General features: G+C 38.0%; 2 protein-coding genes and 1 long non-coding RNA gene across 5 annotated transcripts; 2 read left to right on the top strand and 1 right to left on the bottom strand.

The window, feature by feature from the left end:
- The first annotated feature begins 3,442 nt into the window (after positions 1-3,442).
- On the top strand, positions 3,443-9,073 carry LOC113646289 (putative methyltransferase DDB_G0268948). 3 transcript variants are annotated; one of them, XM_027152481.2, is made up of 7 exons: positions 3,443-3,515; positions 5,042-5,229; positions 5,939-6,099; positions 6,268-6,481; positions 7,164-7,264; positions 8,288-8,425; positions 8,825-9,073. In XM_027152481.2, the coding sequence occupies exons 2-7, from the start codon at positions 5,119-5,121 to the stop codon at positions 8,913-8,915; spliced, it is 816 nt and encodes a 271-aa protein (XP_027008282.2). In that variant the 5' UTR covers positions 3,443-3,515; positions 5,042-5,118; the 3' UTR covers positions 8,916-9,073. The 3 variants fall into 3 exon arrangements, with proteins under 3 accessions (XP_027008282.2, XP_027008283.2, XP_027008281.2); XM_027152482.2 differs by lacking the exon at positions 3,443-3,515 and adding an exon at positions 3,878-4,098; XM_027152480.2 differs by lacking the exon at positions 3,443-3,515 and adding an exon at positions 4,203-4,484.
- Positions 9,074-9,477: 404 nt separating this feature from the next.
- LOC113646290 (CMRF35-like molecule 7) lies at positions 9,478-12,700 on the bottom strand. Its single transcript, XM_047814866.1, has 4 exons — positions 12,529-12,700; positions 12,114-12,443; positions 9,874-10,051; positions 9,478-9,782 (listed from the first exon to the last, which is right to left on the bottom strand). The coding sequence occupies exons 1-4, from the start codon at positions 12,560-12,562 to the stop codon at positions 9,656-9,658; spliced, it is 669 nt and encodes a 222-aa protein (XP_047670822.1). The 5' UTR covers positions 12,563-12,700; the 3' UTR covers positions 9,478-9,655.
- Positions 12,280-13,519, top strand: LOC125141413. Its single transcript, XR_007140785.1, has 3 exons — positions 12,280-12,416; positions 12,588-12,609; positions 12,870-13,519. It is a non-coding gene; the product is annotated as an uncharacterized LOC125141413 (long non-coding RNA).
- The last annotated feature ends 691 nt before the right edge of the window (positions 13,520-14,210 follow it).

A 14,210-nucleotide genomic window follows, 5' to 3' on the forward strand; every position in this document is an offset into this window, starting at 1 on the left:
TACAGTATTTACGTTTACAGCATTTGGCACGTGCCCTTATCCAGAGCGACGTACAAATACGTTATGAAGTCCCAACACCGGTTCAATAGGTTACAGACTCAGGATTCAGGTTTTTTTTTAATATCCATATAAATCAAACAGGAAAAATAAGTGTTTCAGGAAGAAGGAGGTCTTTACCCGTTGTTTGAAGTTAGCCAGTGACTCAGATCCGACATGATTCATTCCACCACCTCCAGAACAAAAAATGTATATCTACCTTACCCTGAGAGATGGTGGGACCAGTCGAGCAGTGCTAGGTCAAAGAAAGTGTAGTGCAGTGCAATAAGTGACAGGAGCATTGACCTCCTGGAAGCTAGTGGACGCATATACAGTATATATTACATAGAGAACAATCTATGTAATAATATATGATCATTTTAAGCCCTTGGAGAACAATTAACAATAAAGGTGTGATTATTGTACTGTTCACCCATTTGGGCTTGTTTTATTAGCCATTTACCTTGAATCCCTGCAGCTTAGACCCCTTCAATGAGATTTAAAAGACCAGGAAGTGATTAGTAAGAAGTGGCACTAACCAGGAGACATTGAGTTTATAGAGACCTCTAGAGGGCATGATGTTTATGACCGTGTGCTGATGGGACGCGGTGTGAACACAGTGTGAAGTCTGCTTCACCGAGTTTATTGTGGAGATGAGTGCACACGGTAAAAAGGCTCTTGCTGTGCAATAGTGGTGCTTTGCCTTAATGACGCCGTGTGTCTCCTTGTTTTCTGAGGGGCTGCTTAATTATACATGAAGCCATCGGGGTTTCTTTGAGGAAAAAGCTGAATGAGACTTGGATGGCAGACATCAGGTCTAGACACTAGGCGTTTTTACTGAAATGTTAGCCAGACGCCAGAAAACACACAATGTGTTCTTACTGATAATGAGAAGTGTAGTGAGCTGGAGGCTCTCTCTCTCTCTCTCTCTCTCTCTCTCTCTCTCTGTCTGTGTCTCTGTCTCTCTCTCTCTCTGCATCTGTGTATGTCTCTCTCTCTCTCTCTCACTCTCTCTCTCTCTCACTCTCTCTCTCTTTCTCTCTGTAACAAACCATGGCCTTCAAAAGCATCTAATGAAATAAAGTGTAAAGTTAACTAGTTAATTTAGCGATGTAAACCCAAGGGCCATAACTGTTTAACATTCTGTCTTATGCTATATTCGTTAATCCTGTTAGACTAATTAGAATCACGCCGTATGATAATTAAGCGCCGGCCAATAAATAATTACATTCTTCCTTGCTGATGAGCGTTATTGTTTATTCGGTGTGGCACGCAGTCACATGAGATCAGACGAGACGATCAGAAATTGTACTGATGGACATAATAATTGAAATAAGAGCTTAAAACCAAACTCAGAAGGAGACCACACATAATCTCAGTGAATTTTATTTAAAAACAACAACAAAAGAAACAGAAACATCTACGGTTAGTTTAAACATCACCCAGTTTCTCTCAATGATCACACCAGTTTATAGCTATAGTTCGGTAGCTAAGAGAGATAAGATCATGAATATTTATGAGTCTCCTCTGGCATTCCTATAGTTTGAACATTTGTGATTAACATACAAATTAATCTTCATGTATCCAAAACTGCACTTGGAGGAGATCGTAGAGCTTTATATAACGCACACAGCCAGCTAAACCTTTTACCCAAGATTAACAGCATAGTGCTCGTTAGCACTATGCTGTTCAAATAAAAATCAAAAATTAAAGAGATTTTTTATGTTTTTAGTGTATTACAGTAAAAACAAAGAAAAAAATCCTCTTTTTATTTTTATTTGTTTGTGGAACTGAACTGATTCTGAACAGAAATGCATGGATGGCTTGGACAATTCCCTGCCTGAACACCAGAGGGCAGTCCTTAATAACTTGAAATTTCATGATATGCAGTACTCTGAGATCTTCTATCCATATTGGCAGTTATAATAATATTTTATTTTGAGTAATTTTTTATTATTATAATAATTTGTTATTATTGTATTATTTTGATTTAACGGTCAAGGTCAGTGGGACTATATCATCATAGCACTTTAACAAACTTCACAATGGACTGTTTGGTGCTTCTGTATGAACAAACCTTTCCAAAGAATATGAATCTTTCAACCTGCAATTTTTCATTAATGAACTGGAATAAAACAATATTAGCTCTAACTGATCTGATTATCTAATTCACTCTTACAGAGCAGTGAAATGGGAGTGGTAATGAATCTTTAGAGGAGATTAAATGGCTGTGTGTGTGTCTGTGTCTTTGTATGCATATGCGTCTATGTGTGTGTCTGTGTATGCGTGTGTCTGTATATGTGTGCATATCTGTATGTGTATGCGTGTGTGTAACAGACCAGTATTTATATCAGTTCAGATCAGTCTAGTTCTGGGTAAAGAGTAGTCTAAAGAATCTGCTGAAATCTTTCTTGATTTTGAGGGCCCGAATGCTTCGGGGGCTTCTTCCAGGTAGCACAAGTGTGTGTGTGAACAGTGTGAGTGAGCAGCAGTGTGTACAGGCTCAAACTTCTACATCCCAGCAGTTTTCTCAGAGTAAAAGCCATCAGATCGCTCTAAATGATCAGGAAGTTTCTGTTTCTCATCACTTCATCTCACACTGGTCAAATCATGAGTGAAAGTGACGTACAGCTAAGCATGGTGACCCATACTCAGAATTTGTTCTCTGTGTTTAACCCATCCAAAGTGCACACAAAGCAGTGAACACACACACACACACACACACCGTAAACACACACCCAGAGCAGTGGGCAGCTATTTATGCTGCGGCGCCCGGGGAGCAGTTGGGGGGGTTCGGTGCCTTGCGCAAGGGTACCTCAGTCGTGGTATTGCCGGCCTGAGACTCGAACCCACAACCTTAGGGTTAGGAATCAGACTCTCTAACCATTAGGCAATGACCCCCGACCCCCCCCCCCCCCCAGTTTACACATAAGAATAATACATATAAGGCTACAAAAGACAACCAATTGCGACTGTGTACAGGCTTTTCCATTTCATTAACTTCCCTTTTTACACCATCCTTTTTTGTATTTTGTCCTGCACTGCCTTTTTTTTTTTGTCTTTTTGCCCTGCACTGTATTTTTTTTTTATTTTACCCTGCACTGCCTTTTGTCCTGCACTGTCTTTTTTAGTCTTTTTGTCCTGCGCTGTCTTTTTTTGTATTTCGTCCTCCACTGTCTTTTTGTCCTGTCTCACACTGTGTACACTAGATTGCACAGATGCACTTTGTGCCTAGGCAATAAAAGGCTTTCAAATTAAGTTTTATTTTACATAATAATAATAATAATAATAATAATAATAATAATAATAATAATTTATTATTATTATTAATCACTTATTGTGTGTTATATAAGTGTCATTTTAAAGAACAATTTTGTTTTAATTAACAAAAACACACTTTTCCACGAGGAATAAAAGAACCACAGACTCTTATTATATTAGACAGTGTCCTGCAGCTTCTCCCAGGCTCTGAGCTTCAGGTTGGACAAAAGTTTATTAACTATAATTTTGGTACAAATTTATTCATTGATTAATTGAACACTTCTGGACTGAGAATCATTTAATTTCTGTTTCTTTTCCAGTTTAAGACACAAGGCTCATCTCTAGTTGTAAAAATTACTGCATACTAATAAACCAGTTTATCTTGAAAATAGTCTGTTCCAATTAACACATGAAGCAAAAAACAGTTGTGTTTTTAGATCAATTTCCATTTATAGTGGAGTTTTTGTTGAGTTTGTAATACAGTAAAACCTTTATTCACATAATGCTAAAAACTTTAGCACCTAGCAAAGAAGGAGAAATAATAGGTCCGGTCTCTTTAAGAGCTTCGGGGAAATCTCGCGAGAATTGGTCCGAGAGTGAACGAGAGCGTTTTGTTGCTACCTGCTTTTTTTCGTAAAACGTTTACTTTTTTTTTTTTACTATTGTTTTGTGTTTATTCGTTTTATTAGCTATGTATAAAAAGATTAAAACCTTAAACTGAGGTAACAATTCGATACACAAAGGCTGTGAATATAAATAAAAGGCTCGCGCCCCTCTGTCACAATTAGACACGCGCAGATGGTGAGTTTATTTAAAATAAATAAATAAATAAATAGATAGATAGATAGATAAATTTAGATTAATGCTGGGTTTAAAATCATTCGATCCGACATTTCACCGCGTGTAAAGATTTATGTCATTGCTCTTAATTGGGATATGAATAAAGAAGTGATCTAGATTATCCCCGCCCCCTGAACCCTTTTTTTTTTCCTGTCGCTTATTTATGACGTAATTTGGTTGTCGTTAAGGTACAGTGTCTGTGTAACAGCTGAGATTAAATAAATAAAAGTAAATAATTTGCCAAAAAGTTAGAGTATAGTTTTATTGTTATACAAAGTACTGCAGTGTAATTCAGTCCAACTCTTCGTTATTAATCTGTTCAGAAAGAACTAGAAGCCAAATCTACAGTAGGTTGTGTTTAATTAACATTTCAGTTTAATTAACATTTGTTCAGTTACGGTTAGAAATGATGCACAAGAAATGATATAAAAGTCAAAAAAACAAATGTCCAAAAGTTAATTATAAATGTAGTTTCTCATTCCAATAGTCTCCTGCTGTGTATACAAGTATATAAATATTTTTTATATTATTTATTATATATATATCATTTATTTTTTATTTATTTATTTTTACTTTTATTTCAGCTTTATTTTGCAATACCAGTTCATATTAATTCAAGTTATTGTACTGTAAATACAGAAACAAAGTGTTCCCAAGATTCAAGGTAAGAGCTGAGAAACGAGTGGCTTTATCACAACAAACCTCCTACAGGTGTTTCTAATAAAGTGGACGGTGAAGGAAATCTTCTGATAAACCGTCAGGACTGAAATGAATTAACTCTGAGGTATCGTTTGGTAAATAAACCGATAGAGACTGATACACCAGTCGGTGCTGTCCGTAAGGACTCGTGATCGCTTTCTACACATAATGTTTACTCAACTTCTCCGTCTCTCTTTTTTTGAAGTAATGATTAGCCAGAGTGTAAAAAGTACAAGAGCTTAATCGTTTGCTGAGTTACTCCTGAGAAGAAACTCGAGTACCATGGCTCACAGGCTGTTTGAGGAGAAACACCATGCGTCGATTTACCAAAAGTATCGCATAGTTCCACCCGATAGGGTTTTGGAGCTTATTCTGGAGTTCCTGAACAAGAAGGTAGGACATATATTGATTTAATGTTACATTGTTGTTATGCAAAGAGTTTCTTTACGCTTCTTTGCAAAACTGTTTCCCAACACAACTCATTTGAAGCTAATGAGACCCATAAGTCTCTGTAAAAGGTCAGACGCCTGGGAACATGAAATAAACAATGAGCGGAGACTTGATTGTCGATACAAATCCGTAGAGACTTTTCCTCACAGAGACAATTTTTCTGACTAGAAATGATGTGTGAAATGAAACGTAGAAAAAAAATCTACACCTGAGATCATGGACACCAAGCATAGGGAAACTTCAATTTTATCTCTTAATGAGAATTGTGAGATTAAACTGTTGAATGTTGAGCCATTTGTTCACAGACAAACAAACCCATCCTCTGTTAATTCAATGCCATTTCTGTGGTTCGAATTTAATGACCAGTTTTATTTGTCTTCATTTTATAAATGAGTTGCAACTGTGTTGAGAAAATTGTTACCTCGTTAACACATAACATAGAAGATCTAAAATTCATACATTAACAACATTCAGGAAATCTTTAATTGCGTTCATTCATTAGATATTAGTATTTGTTATAACACCATGTGTAATGTGTACTCACACATTTCCACCTTTGGCTTAAGGTTGTGAGTTTAAATCCTGGCACTATTCAGCTCAATGGTGAGTCCCACTGTAATAAATTTTTAAATAAATGTGCTTTGTTTGAAAGAAGGGACCTCCTCACGAGCTGGCTGTGGACCTGGGCTGTGGGACGGGACAGAACACTCGTCTGCTGGCCTCTCATTTTCAAAAAGTGGTGGGTATTGATGTGAGCGAATGCCAAGTGGAGGAAGCCAGAGCAGTGCCAGGGTTTGCCAACGTAACCTACAGGTCTGCCTTAAAGCCTTTTCTCTGTCTCTTTTTTTTTTTTTGCTGTCTCTTCTTGGGTTTATGTGACAGTTTTAATGTGAGATTATTCATCTCATACAGATGTGTAGATGATATCTAAAGTTTGAGTTATATGGAGGATACTGTGTACTGCCCCGGTGTTTATTTCAGGTCCGGTCCAGCCGAGGAGCTGCCATTTCCTGATGGCTCTGTGGATTTACTGACTGCAGCGTCTGCGGCTCACTGGTTTGATACCGAGCCTTTCCTGAAGGAGGCAGCACGTGTATTGAAGCCTCATGGCTGCATCGCTCTTCTGGGCTACACTGATGAATTCAGTCTGCATTATGGCACCTGCGGTGACAAACTGAACAACATCTGTGCAGAGGTGAGAAGTCAAACACTTTTTAGACAGGAATGTCACTTGAGATGTCCACAGGATTGGATGGGCACAAAGAAAAGCTTCACTCATAGATGAAAAGCTTCTGCTCACAAGTTTTGTGACTGAAGTGTACAATACATGGCCAAAAGCATGTCGACACTGACCGTGGGGTCTTCCTCAAACTGTTGACACAGAGTTTTGTAGATTTTAAATTGTCCTTCATTAGAACTAGAAGAGGTCCAGGTATGTTCCAGCAATGCTCCTGTGCACAAAGCACGGTCCATGAAGATATGGTTTGCCAAGGCTGGATTGGAGGAGTTCAAGTGTTCTGCACTGAGCCCTTGAACTGGAAAACCCCAGACCTCCTCAACCAACATCAGTGTACGACCTGAATGAGCACAAATCCACGCAGCCATGCTTTAAAATCTAATGAAAAAAACCTTCCCAGAAAAAGGCAAAGAGCACATAAGGTCCAACAAGCACATATGGGAGTGATGGTCCACATCTGACTGGTCACTAAACCAATCTTATTTAATCTGGGATTGATTTTTTTTTTTTCCATACCAAGTTGACTCAAACATTACATAGATATATTTGCAGCTCATTAAAAGCTTAGCTGATTTTTACTTTGTACATGTATTACTATAATAATCTGAAAAAACTGCGTCTTCTCTTTGTGTTTCTTCAGGTACGGAAAGTTATCAAACCTTATGCTAGTCCTCGGGTGGTTATAGCCAATAGCCGACTGCAAGCTTTATTTGACGCGATACCCTTCACTGACAAAGAGAGGTACATGCAAAGATTTACAGAAATATGTCGAGTGATGAAAAGTCGTTCGCATAAAAAACGGATATGAACTTGAACGAATATTTATTGTTAAATATCAGTCCGTAAAATATGACGTATTATTCACATAAAATATATATTGTTCAAAATGTTATTACCACAGAACGGAGTCAAAATTTCTTCCACTTTTCATTCAGTTTCAGCAGCAGAATTTCAGTGTATATTGCTAAATATATAACTGTAGTTTGATGTAATTTAGTCTCATTTTAGCTCTTATTTGCCTGTTCAACATTATAGATGTCATTCCGAGTCTGACTCAAAAACCAAGTACACAGCAGTAACCCAGATGGAGTTTTCTAATTATGTTATACATCATGAAAGGGAATTTTTTTTTTACTCATTCATATTTTACATTGCATTTCACCAACAATACTGTGGGCTAGACAAGAAATTACACTACATTACACTAGACGTCTTCTCGGGTCTAAAGAAATGTACCCGAGCCAAAGTGACCCGAATCACTTTTTACCCGAACCCAACGTGCATAATTTTTTTTTTAAAGAAAGGCCCGACCCGACCCCTTGGCAATTTTTTTTTTAACCCGAATTTTGCATAACTCTACACTAAAGTAACCGCTACAGTGTGGATTCAAAATTGATTGACAGGTCTGTTGTAACGACAATGAGCTTACCACCAGCCACACATCACCAGCCACATGTCGCAAGCGGTCTTGGCAAACAGAGGAGAGGTTGGAAAAGGACTCGAGTCGATGAACACACACAAGATACTGTAGTATGGGTCTTCTTGGCTCAGTTCGGTAAAAACACATTCATTTTAAATTACCAGAGATTCGATGCTGCTATTATTATACCCGACCCGTGTCCGAGGCACCCGTGAAACTTTTAGACCCGAACCCGCTCGGGACGGACCTCGGGTTTTCGGATCTAAGTGGACCTGTGAAGACCTCTACATCACAGTACATCATAACTCTTTGACTTCACCTTTAACCCGTGTCTTCTTGAAAAGGATCGAAAGAATCCCACTGAAGATGGAGATGACGGTTGCAGGCGTAGTCGGCTTCGTGGAGTCTTTCTCTTATTGTCAGACCTACTTTAAGACAGATCCCCAAGCTGCAGCTGCTCTTTTAGCGTCAATGATGACACGGTAATCTGTTTACTAATAATCCAATACATTTATACAGAATTATATAAATGCTGTACAATGATGACAGGAACTCATTTCTTTTAATGACATTAAATGCAAAAATACATTTTTTGTTAATTAAGAAGCAATCGTTGGCTAATTGTTATACTGTTGATGGGATGATGGGAATAAAACATTTTGTCACGATAATAATCTTTAGGGTCGTATCACCAAGACAACACCCTAGTGTTGATTATTTCCTTATAACAGCATGCCATGGTGTGTTTTATTCTTTCCGTATTATCATCTCATGTGTACGTCATCAACTCTACATGAAATCCAATTCTTACTAATGACGTACTTGATTGCATTGTATGTAGAGGTAGAGTATGTTTGTTTTAACCCATTCATATGTTTCAGCCTTCTAGAGGAAATGGGCGTCTCTTCACCGGACACCAAGTTAGAGTTCATAACGGACTACTACTGTGTGCTGGCGTGTAAACCACAGTGAAGAGAACCACTCTGTTTTGAGAGACGAGGATCACTAGCGCACTAGTAAAAGAAATCTACCTTATCTACCACACATTTGCACCATATTAAATGTTAAGAGATAGTAAACTGTGTCTAGACGACTAGTCAAATGATGATAAATAAAACTTTTATTTTGCATTTGTGACTTGGAACTAATTCTTTAATGTTAGGGGAAAAAAATGTTAGAGTGTAGAATTGAAATGCACGTACGTGTCAGTACTTTGCTGTCCCCGTGTCCCCATGTCCAGAGTCCAACGCAGTTTGTTCATTTCACTGCTCATAGAAAATGTAACTCCTCAGTTAATTACCAGTTTTAGGATAAAATCAGGAATGTAAATAATTAGCAAACTAACACTGAAGTTAAAAATTGGTTCCTGTTTTTATATATATATATATATATATATATATATATATATATATATATATATATATATATATATATATATATATATATGGCATATAATATTTTAAAATGACTTAAAATGGTTATCGATGTGAGCCAGCAGTATTCTCATAGAAATCTTGGCTCTTGTCTTTTTTACTTGAAGCTCTTATAGATATTATTACTAGCATAGGCTTCTTTTAATCTGAGAAATATTGCTTAAAATAAGAAATGTCACTACACAATGCTACCCAAAATGTAACCCAAGGAAGCACCCAAATCTCTGTCATGAAATAAAAGACACCTACAGTATAACAAAAGTTAGCGTCTCTCATTGACTATCTTCTAAACCATATTTCAAAGCATGTTATAAAACAGGAAAGGTAGAGACACATTCCTGTAAAGAGTATCCACCGTGCGATGCTCCATATTTTGTGGACGGAACGCTCGGTGACGTAAATCTCTCTGGAAAAAAATGAAACATAATGAGAATGCTGAGAGTTTAAATTTACACTGGTTATAAATGTACGGACGACAGCATGGTAGGTTCACCTACACGGGGACGCTTTCGTGCTTCGTTTCTGTCAGATCTGTGGTTTTCAGCCTCGTTACATATGAAGTCGATGTTATCGTGGTGGATCTGAAAGTTGTCAAAGCGCTCGTCTGTGGTCTAATTGTCACCTCTTGTATGTTATGCGGTGTATCACGGGACGCTGCACAATGCTGTGCTTCTTCTGTGGAAAAAAAAAAAAAACAGTTCCATTTAAGAAAGGAAACTTTAAGCTCTCAAGCCAAACAACCTGACCACATGATGTTGGCTTGACAGATTCTGAAAAAAAAAAAGAAACAACAACTATAATGTGAATAGTTTTATGTCACACCACTGTCAATGTTAATATAAAATTACATCGAAGTAATAAAATGTTAGAAGTAATCATAATTTGTGGTGTCTACGGTATTTCTAGAGATTGCCGGGTGACTGCTAGGCAGTTGTTGGTCATTCTAAGTAGTTGCTTGTGTGTTAGGTGATTGATATTTCATGTCTAAGTGGTTGCTTTGGGTTTCCTCGGCTGGTTAATCTGCAATTACAGGTGGTTTCTTGGTAGTTGCTTAAAAAGAACCTAATAAGGAATCTCAGATGGTTGCTAGCATGTTTCAGGCAGAAGCTAAGCTGTCTGATGTTTTATCCGAATCCAGTACATGTCATGAATTCAGTATACGTCAGTATTTCGTGTCATGAAACTTTTACTATTATTGTTTTAAAAAAATTAAATTTTAATTCTTATCTTACATTTTATATACGTACCAAAAAGTACAAAGCACCCCGATATTTCCAACCTGTGGCCAAGTTTATGATTACATTTTCATCTTCAATAAAATTTGACTTTTTACTTTTATACTTATTTTTATATTTTTATCCATCTTTATTGTGTGTAACATTATAGAAAAAAGAAAAAGTTGGATTTTTTTATATTTATACAGTGTTTCAAGAGTCTCCTCCATACGTTGGTGAAATTAAAACTTTTTAGCAAGATTTTTCCTATCTATATGGGGTTGGATCTGTGAAGATTTATGCAGCCATATCTTGGTGTTCTGTAACCCTTCATTAACCTACATGGTCGTGTTACTGCCATAAGTATTTGGAAATTCTAAGGTTCACAGGTGCATCCGATGGCTCAAATGTTGTTTCCAAACCATGATGCCGGTTTTCAAGATGATCCCCATACACACGACGAAAACAGAGCACCAGAATGAACAGGAGTACTAGAATAAACTGCCCTGGCCAGCGCAATCACTTGACTTGAATATCATCGAAACAATGTGGAACATTTTGGATAGACCGGCGGGACGCAGGATTCTTGCTCAAACCTCTCTGAAGCTACTACAAGATATTCTGCTTGACGAATGGTACAAAAATTCCGTTAGAAGATATTTAGGAGTTATTTAGGAGTAGTTTCAGGCCGCGACCCCCAATATTACACTGCTGACGACACCCCCCACCCCCTCCTCTCGGTGTTTTCCTCCAACAGCTTGTGAGGATTTGCGATTTGGTTACAGACTGACAGAGCTAAAACAAAAAGGAACACAATCTCTAAGCCAGGTTATTTTATTAACAAAATACGGACAAAAACAAATACATCCCATAACTGTGAAATGCTAACAGACAGAATACGAACAAGCTGCCTATAACACGTACAGCGTTGGCTGGCGCCTTGGAACAATTATAACTTCATAACCACCGTTTCAATTTTTAAAGTTTAGATCAAGTTTAGATCTCAAATTAGACCGAACGCTGTTTAGCAAAACACGGAATGTGCATCTAGCTAGCGCTTGTTGTTGTGCTGTAAATTGTGATCGACGCTGTCACTTAACTGTCGTAATTAATCGGAGCAAACAAAGTTTTATTTCCGGTTTATTTTAAAATAAAACACACACACACACACACACACACCCCGACCCCCATTTTGGAATCTGCTGATCTATTCTGAGAAGGTTGGAAGCTGTATAATAACTGCTAATGATGGTCCTACAACTTATTAATAAAGAGAAATTATTGGATGTTCACATGATTATGATGATGATGATGATAACTGAAAAATGGCTTGAGATTTAACCCTGAAATTGTTGGTGTATTCAGTGTATTTAGAAAACAAGAACAAACCTTTAACATATTTCTCAAACACATTTCTAAAATCCTTTTGTAACCAAATAATTTGCCACAATGGTCATACTTTCTAATAACTGATAAAAGAAAACCAGTTCTCATCAATGTTGTTCAGAGGAAACTCAGCTTACCATCAGATATGATCAACTGCATGGCTTTGCTTACGTGACGACTGACTCTTTTGATCGCGCACCAGTACCATCCGCTATCCTCCGTTTGAGCGTTCTTCATATGGATGGTAAAAAACCTCTCTCTCTTATTGTCGGTTATCTGCAGGGATCCGTAGACGTCCTGAGACTGACTCGTCTGTACGAGAATCGTGCAGTAGTTAAAATAGTAGCCTTTGCACCAGTATTTGACATTGTCCCGGTAAAAGGGATGATATTGGCAGACGATGTGAACGGATCCGCCTGCACATTGCTTCACTTCGCTAGGTCCGGTGAGCGCATTAACACCTGCAACTAAATCGAAAAGAACCGTTAGAGAACCATAACATGCTTATAATGTAATGATGAATCAATGACTAATATGTATGGCATGACTTACCTTTTTCTAGGAAAAGCAATAGGACTAACATCATTTTTGTTCGCACTTGCACATTTCAGATGCTGACAAATGATGCATCAGGTACAGTATAGAGAGCGACAAAAAAATAAATAAATAAAGAAACAGAAAGCTCAAGACACCTTCCTGTTGTATAACTAAGGTCAGCATTGTGGCTGTACGATTTCACACAGGAAACGCGCTCACATGCAAGCGTAGGAAAACTTTATCTTAAAGCACATTGTCTGTTTTGTGTTTTAAGATAACAGTTTTTATTTTAAAACTTCGTGTAAGACAGAAGTGATTCTGATTTAACTCAAAATAAAGATCAGCTGTTTCTGCAGGGTTTTTTTTCTCTGGACCTTCTTGGTTTTATCCGTCTACTTGAAGCCATGGTTCAAAAAGAGCTTACAGAGCATCAGAGTAGTTGAAATGTACTGATCAAGTGATGGGTACAAAAGCTGCCGAGACACCGACAGCACCATGAATGGAGCTGCAGGAACATCTGGAACCTTGTGATGACCCCCTGCATGTGACAACAAGCTCTCATTTTTTTCATTTTATGTGGCCTAAAAAAATTGTCACTTCAACCCATGTGTGAAAATAAATGTGTTAATGAGACCAAAGTGCAAATGTTCTTCAGAGCTTATTTCTCAAATAAAATACCACCATACCGGTGGTAAAGCATGGTGGCGGCGGCATCATGCTATGGGAACGCTTCTCATCAGAGTGGTGAGACTGGTGCTTTTCTCAGAACAGATAGAATAATGGATGGATTCTTGAAGAATGTACTTATGATGATTACTACCCAAAAATTTGGAATGGCCCAATCAGAGTCCGGATCTAAATCCTGACTCTTATTCAAAAAGGTCTGAGTGCTTTGTTAGGAGTAAAAGTTGCTTTAACCAAGTGTTATATAAACAGGGTTCCATAAAATGTTATTGGCTGTGCCATCTCTGTAACAGAAATTCATTCATTCATTTTCTACCGCTTATTCGAACTTCTCGGGTCACGGGAGCCCGTGCCTATCTCAGGCGTCATCGGGCATCGAGGCAGGATACACCCTGGACGGAGTGCCAACCCATCACAGGGCACACACACACACTCATTCACTCACACACTACGGACAATTTTCCAGAGATGCCAATCAACCTACCATGCATGTCTTTGGACCGGGGGAGGAAACCGGAGTACCTGGAGGAAACCCCCGAGGCACGGGGAGAACATGCAAACTGAAATTATATCAGTTTATTTTATTTCTTTTAATATTACAAACAGCACTTTTAAAAGAGGTGAGTAAACTTTTTATATCCTTTTTATATATACATAAGTCTCAAAAGTCCCAGTTTTTGCTGTTTTCCCCATTAGCGTCTGACCCAGATTAGTGTCTGACGGTGATTAATGTTTATTACTATGACGATGAATAATATCTAGTGGGCATGTTGGGGCAACTTAATGCCTGTAAACTCTATGATAAAACCCTGGTTACTCGGAAGCTCCATGTGACTCAGTGATCAGGATGAGAGAGCTAGCCTCAGGCTGTGGATTGTGTTATGTTGGACAATTCAATATTGTGTAATGTAATTCAGAAACGGGAAGATCTCTGTTCTTACTGTTAAGAAATTCAATACTGGAATTTTCTTCTTTCCGGACCTACCTGATCCGTCCTGACGCCCTACCCCTGG

The sequence above is a fragment of the Tachysurus fulvidraco genome, chromosome 6 (assembly GCF_022655615.1).
Source record: "Tachysurus fulvidraco isolate hzauxx_2018 chromosome 6, HZAU_PFXX_2.0, whole genome shotgun sequence".
Classification (NCBI taxonomy): Eukaryota; Metazoa; Chordata; class Actinopteri; order Siluriformes; family Bagridae; genus Tachysurus; species Tachysurus fulvidraco.

Bases quoted from the DNA above. Each gene is read 5' to 3' on its own strand.
- LOC113646289 (XM_027152481.2), top strand. From the start codon at position 5,119: ATGGCTCACAGGCTGTTTGAGGAGAAACACCATGCGTCGATTTACCAA. The intron at 5,230-5,938 runs GTAGGACATATA...TTTGTTTGAAAG, and splicing joins TGGAGTTCCTGAACAAGAAG to AAGGGACCTCCTCACGAGCT. The intron at 8,426-8,824 runs GTAATCTGTTTA...CATATGTTTCAG, and splicing joins TTAGCGTCAATGATGACACG to CCTTCTAGAGGAAATGGGCG.
- LOC113646290 (XM_047814866.1), bottom strand. From the start codon at position 12,562: ATGATGTTAGTCCTATTGCTTTTCCTAGAAAAAG. The intron at 12,444-12,528 runs GTAAGTCATGCC...TTTTCGATTTAG, and splicing joins ATTGCTTTTCCTAGAAAAAG to TTGCAGGTGTTAATGCGCTC. The intron at 10,052-12,113 runs GTAAGCTGAGTT...TTTTTTCCACAG, and splicing joins GCAGTTGATCATATCTGATG to AAGAAGCACAGCATTGTGCA.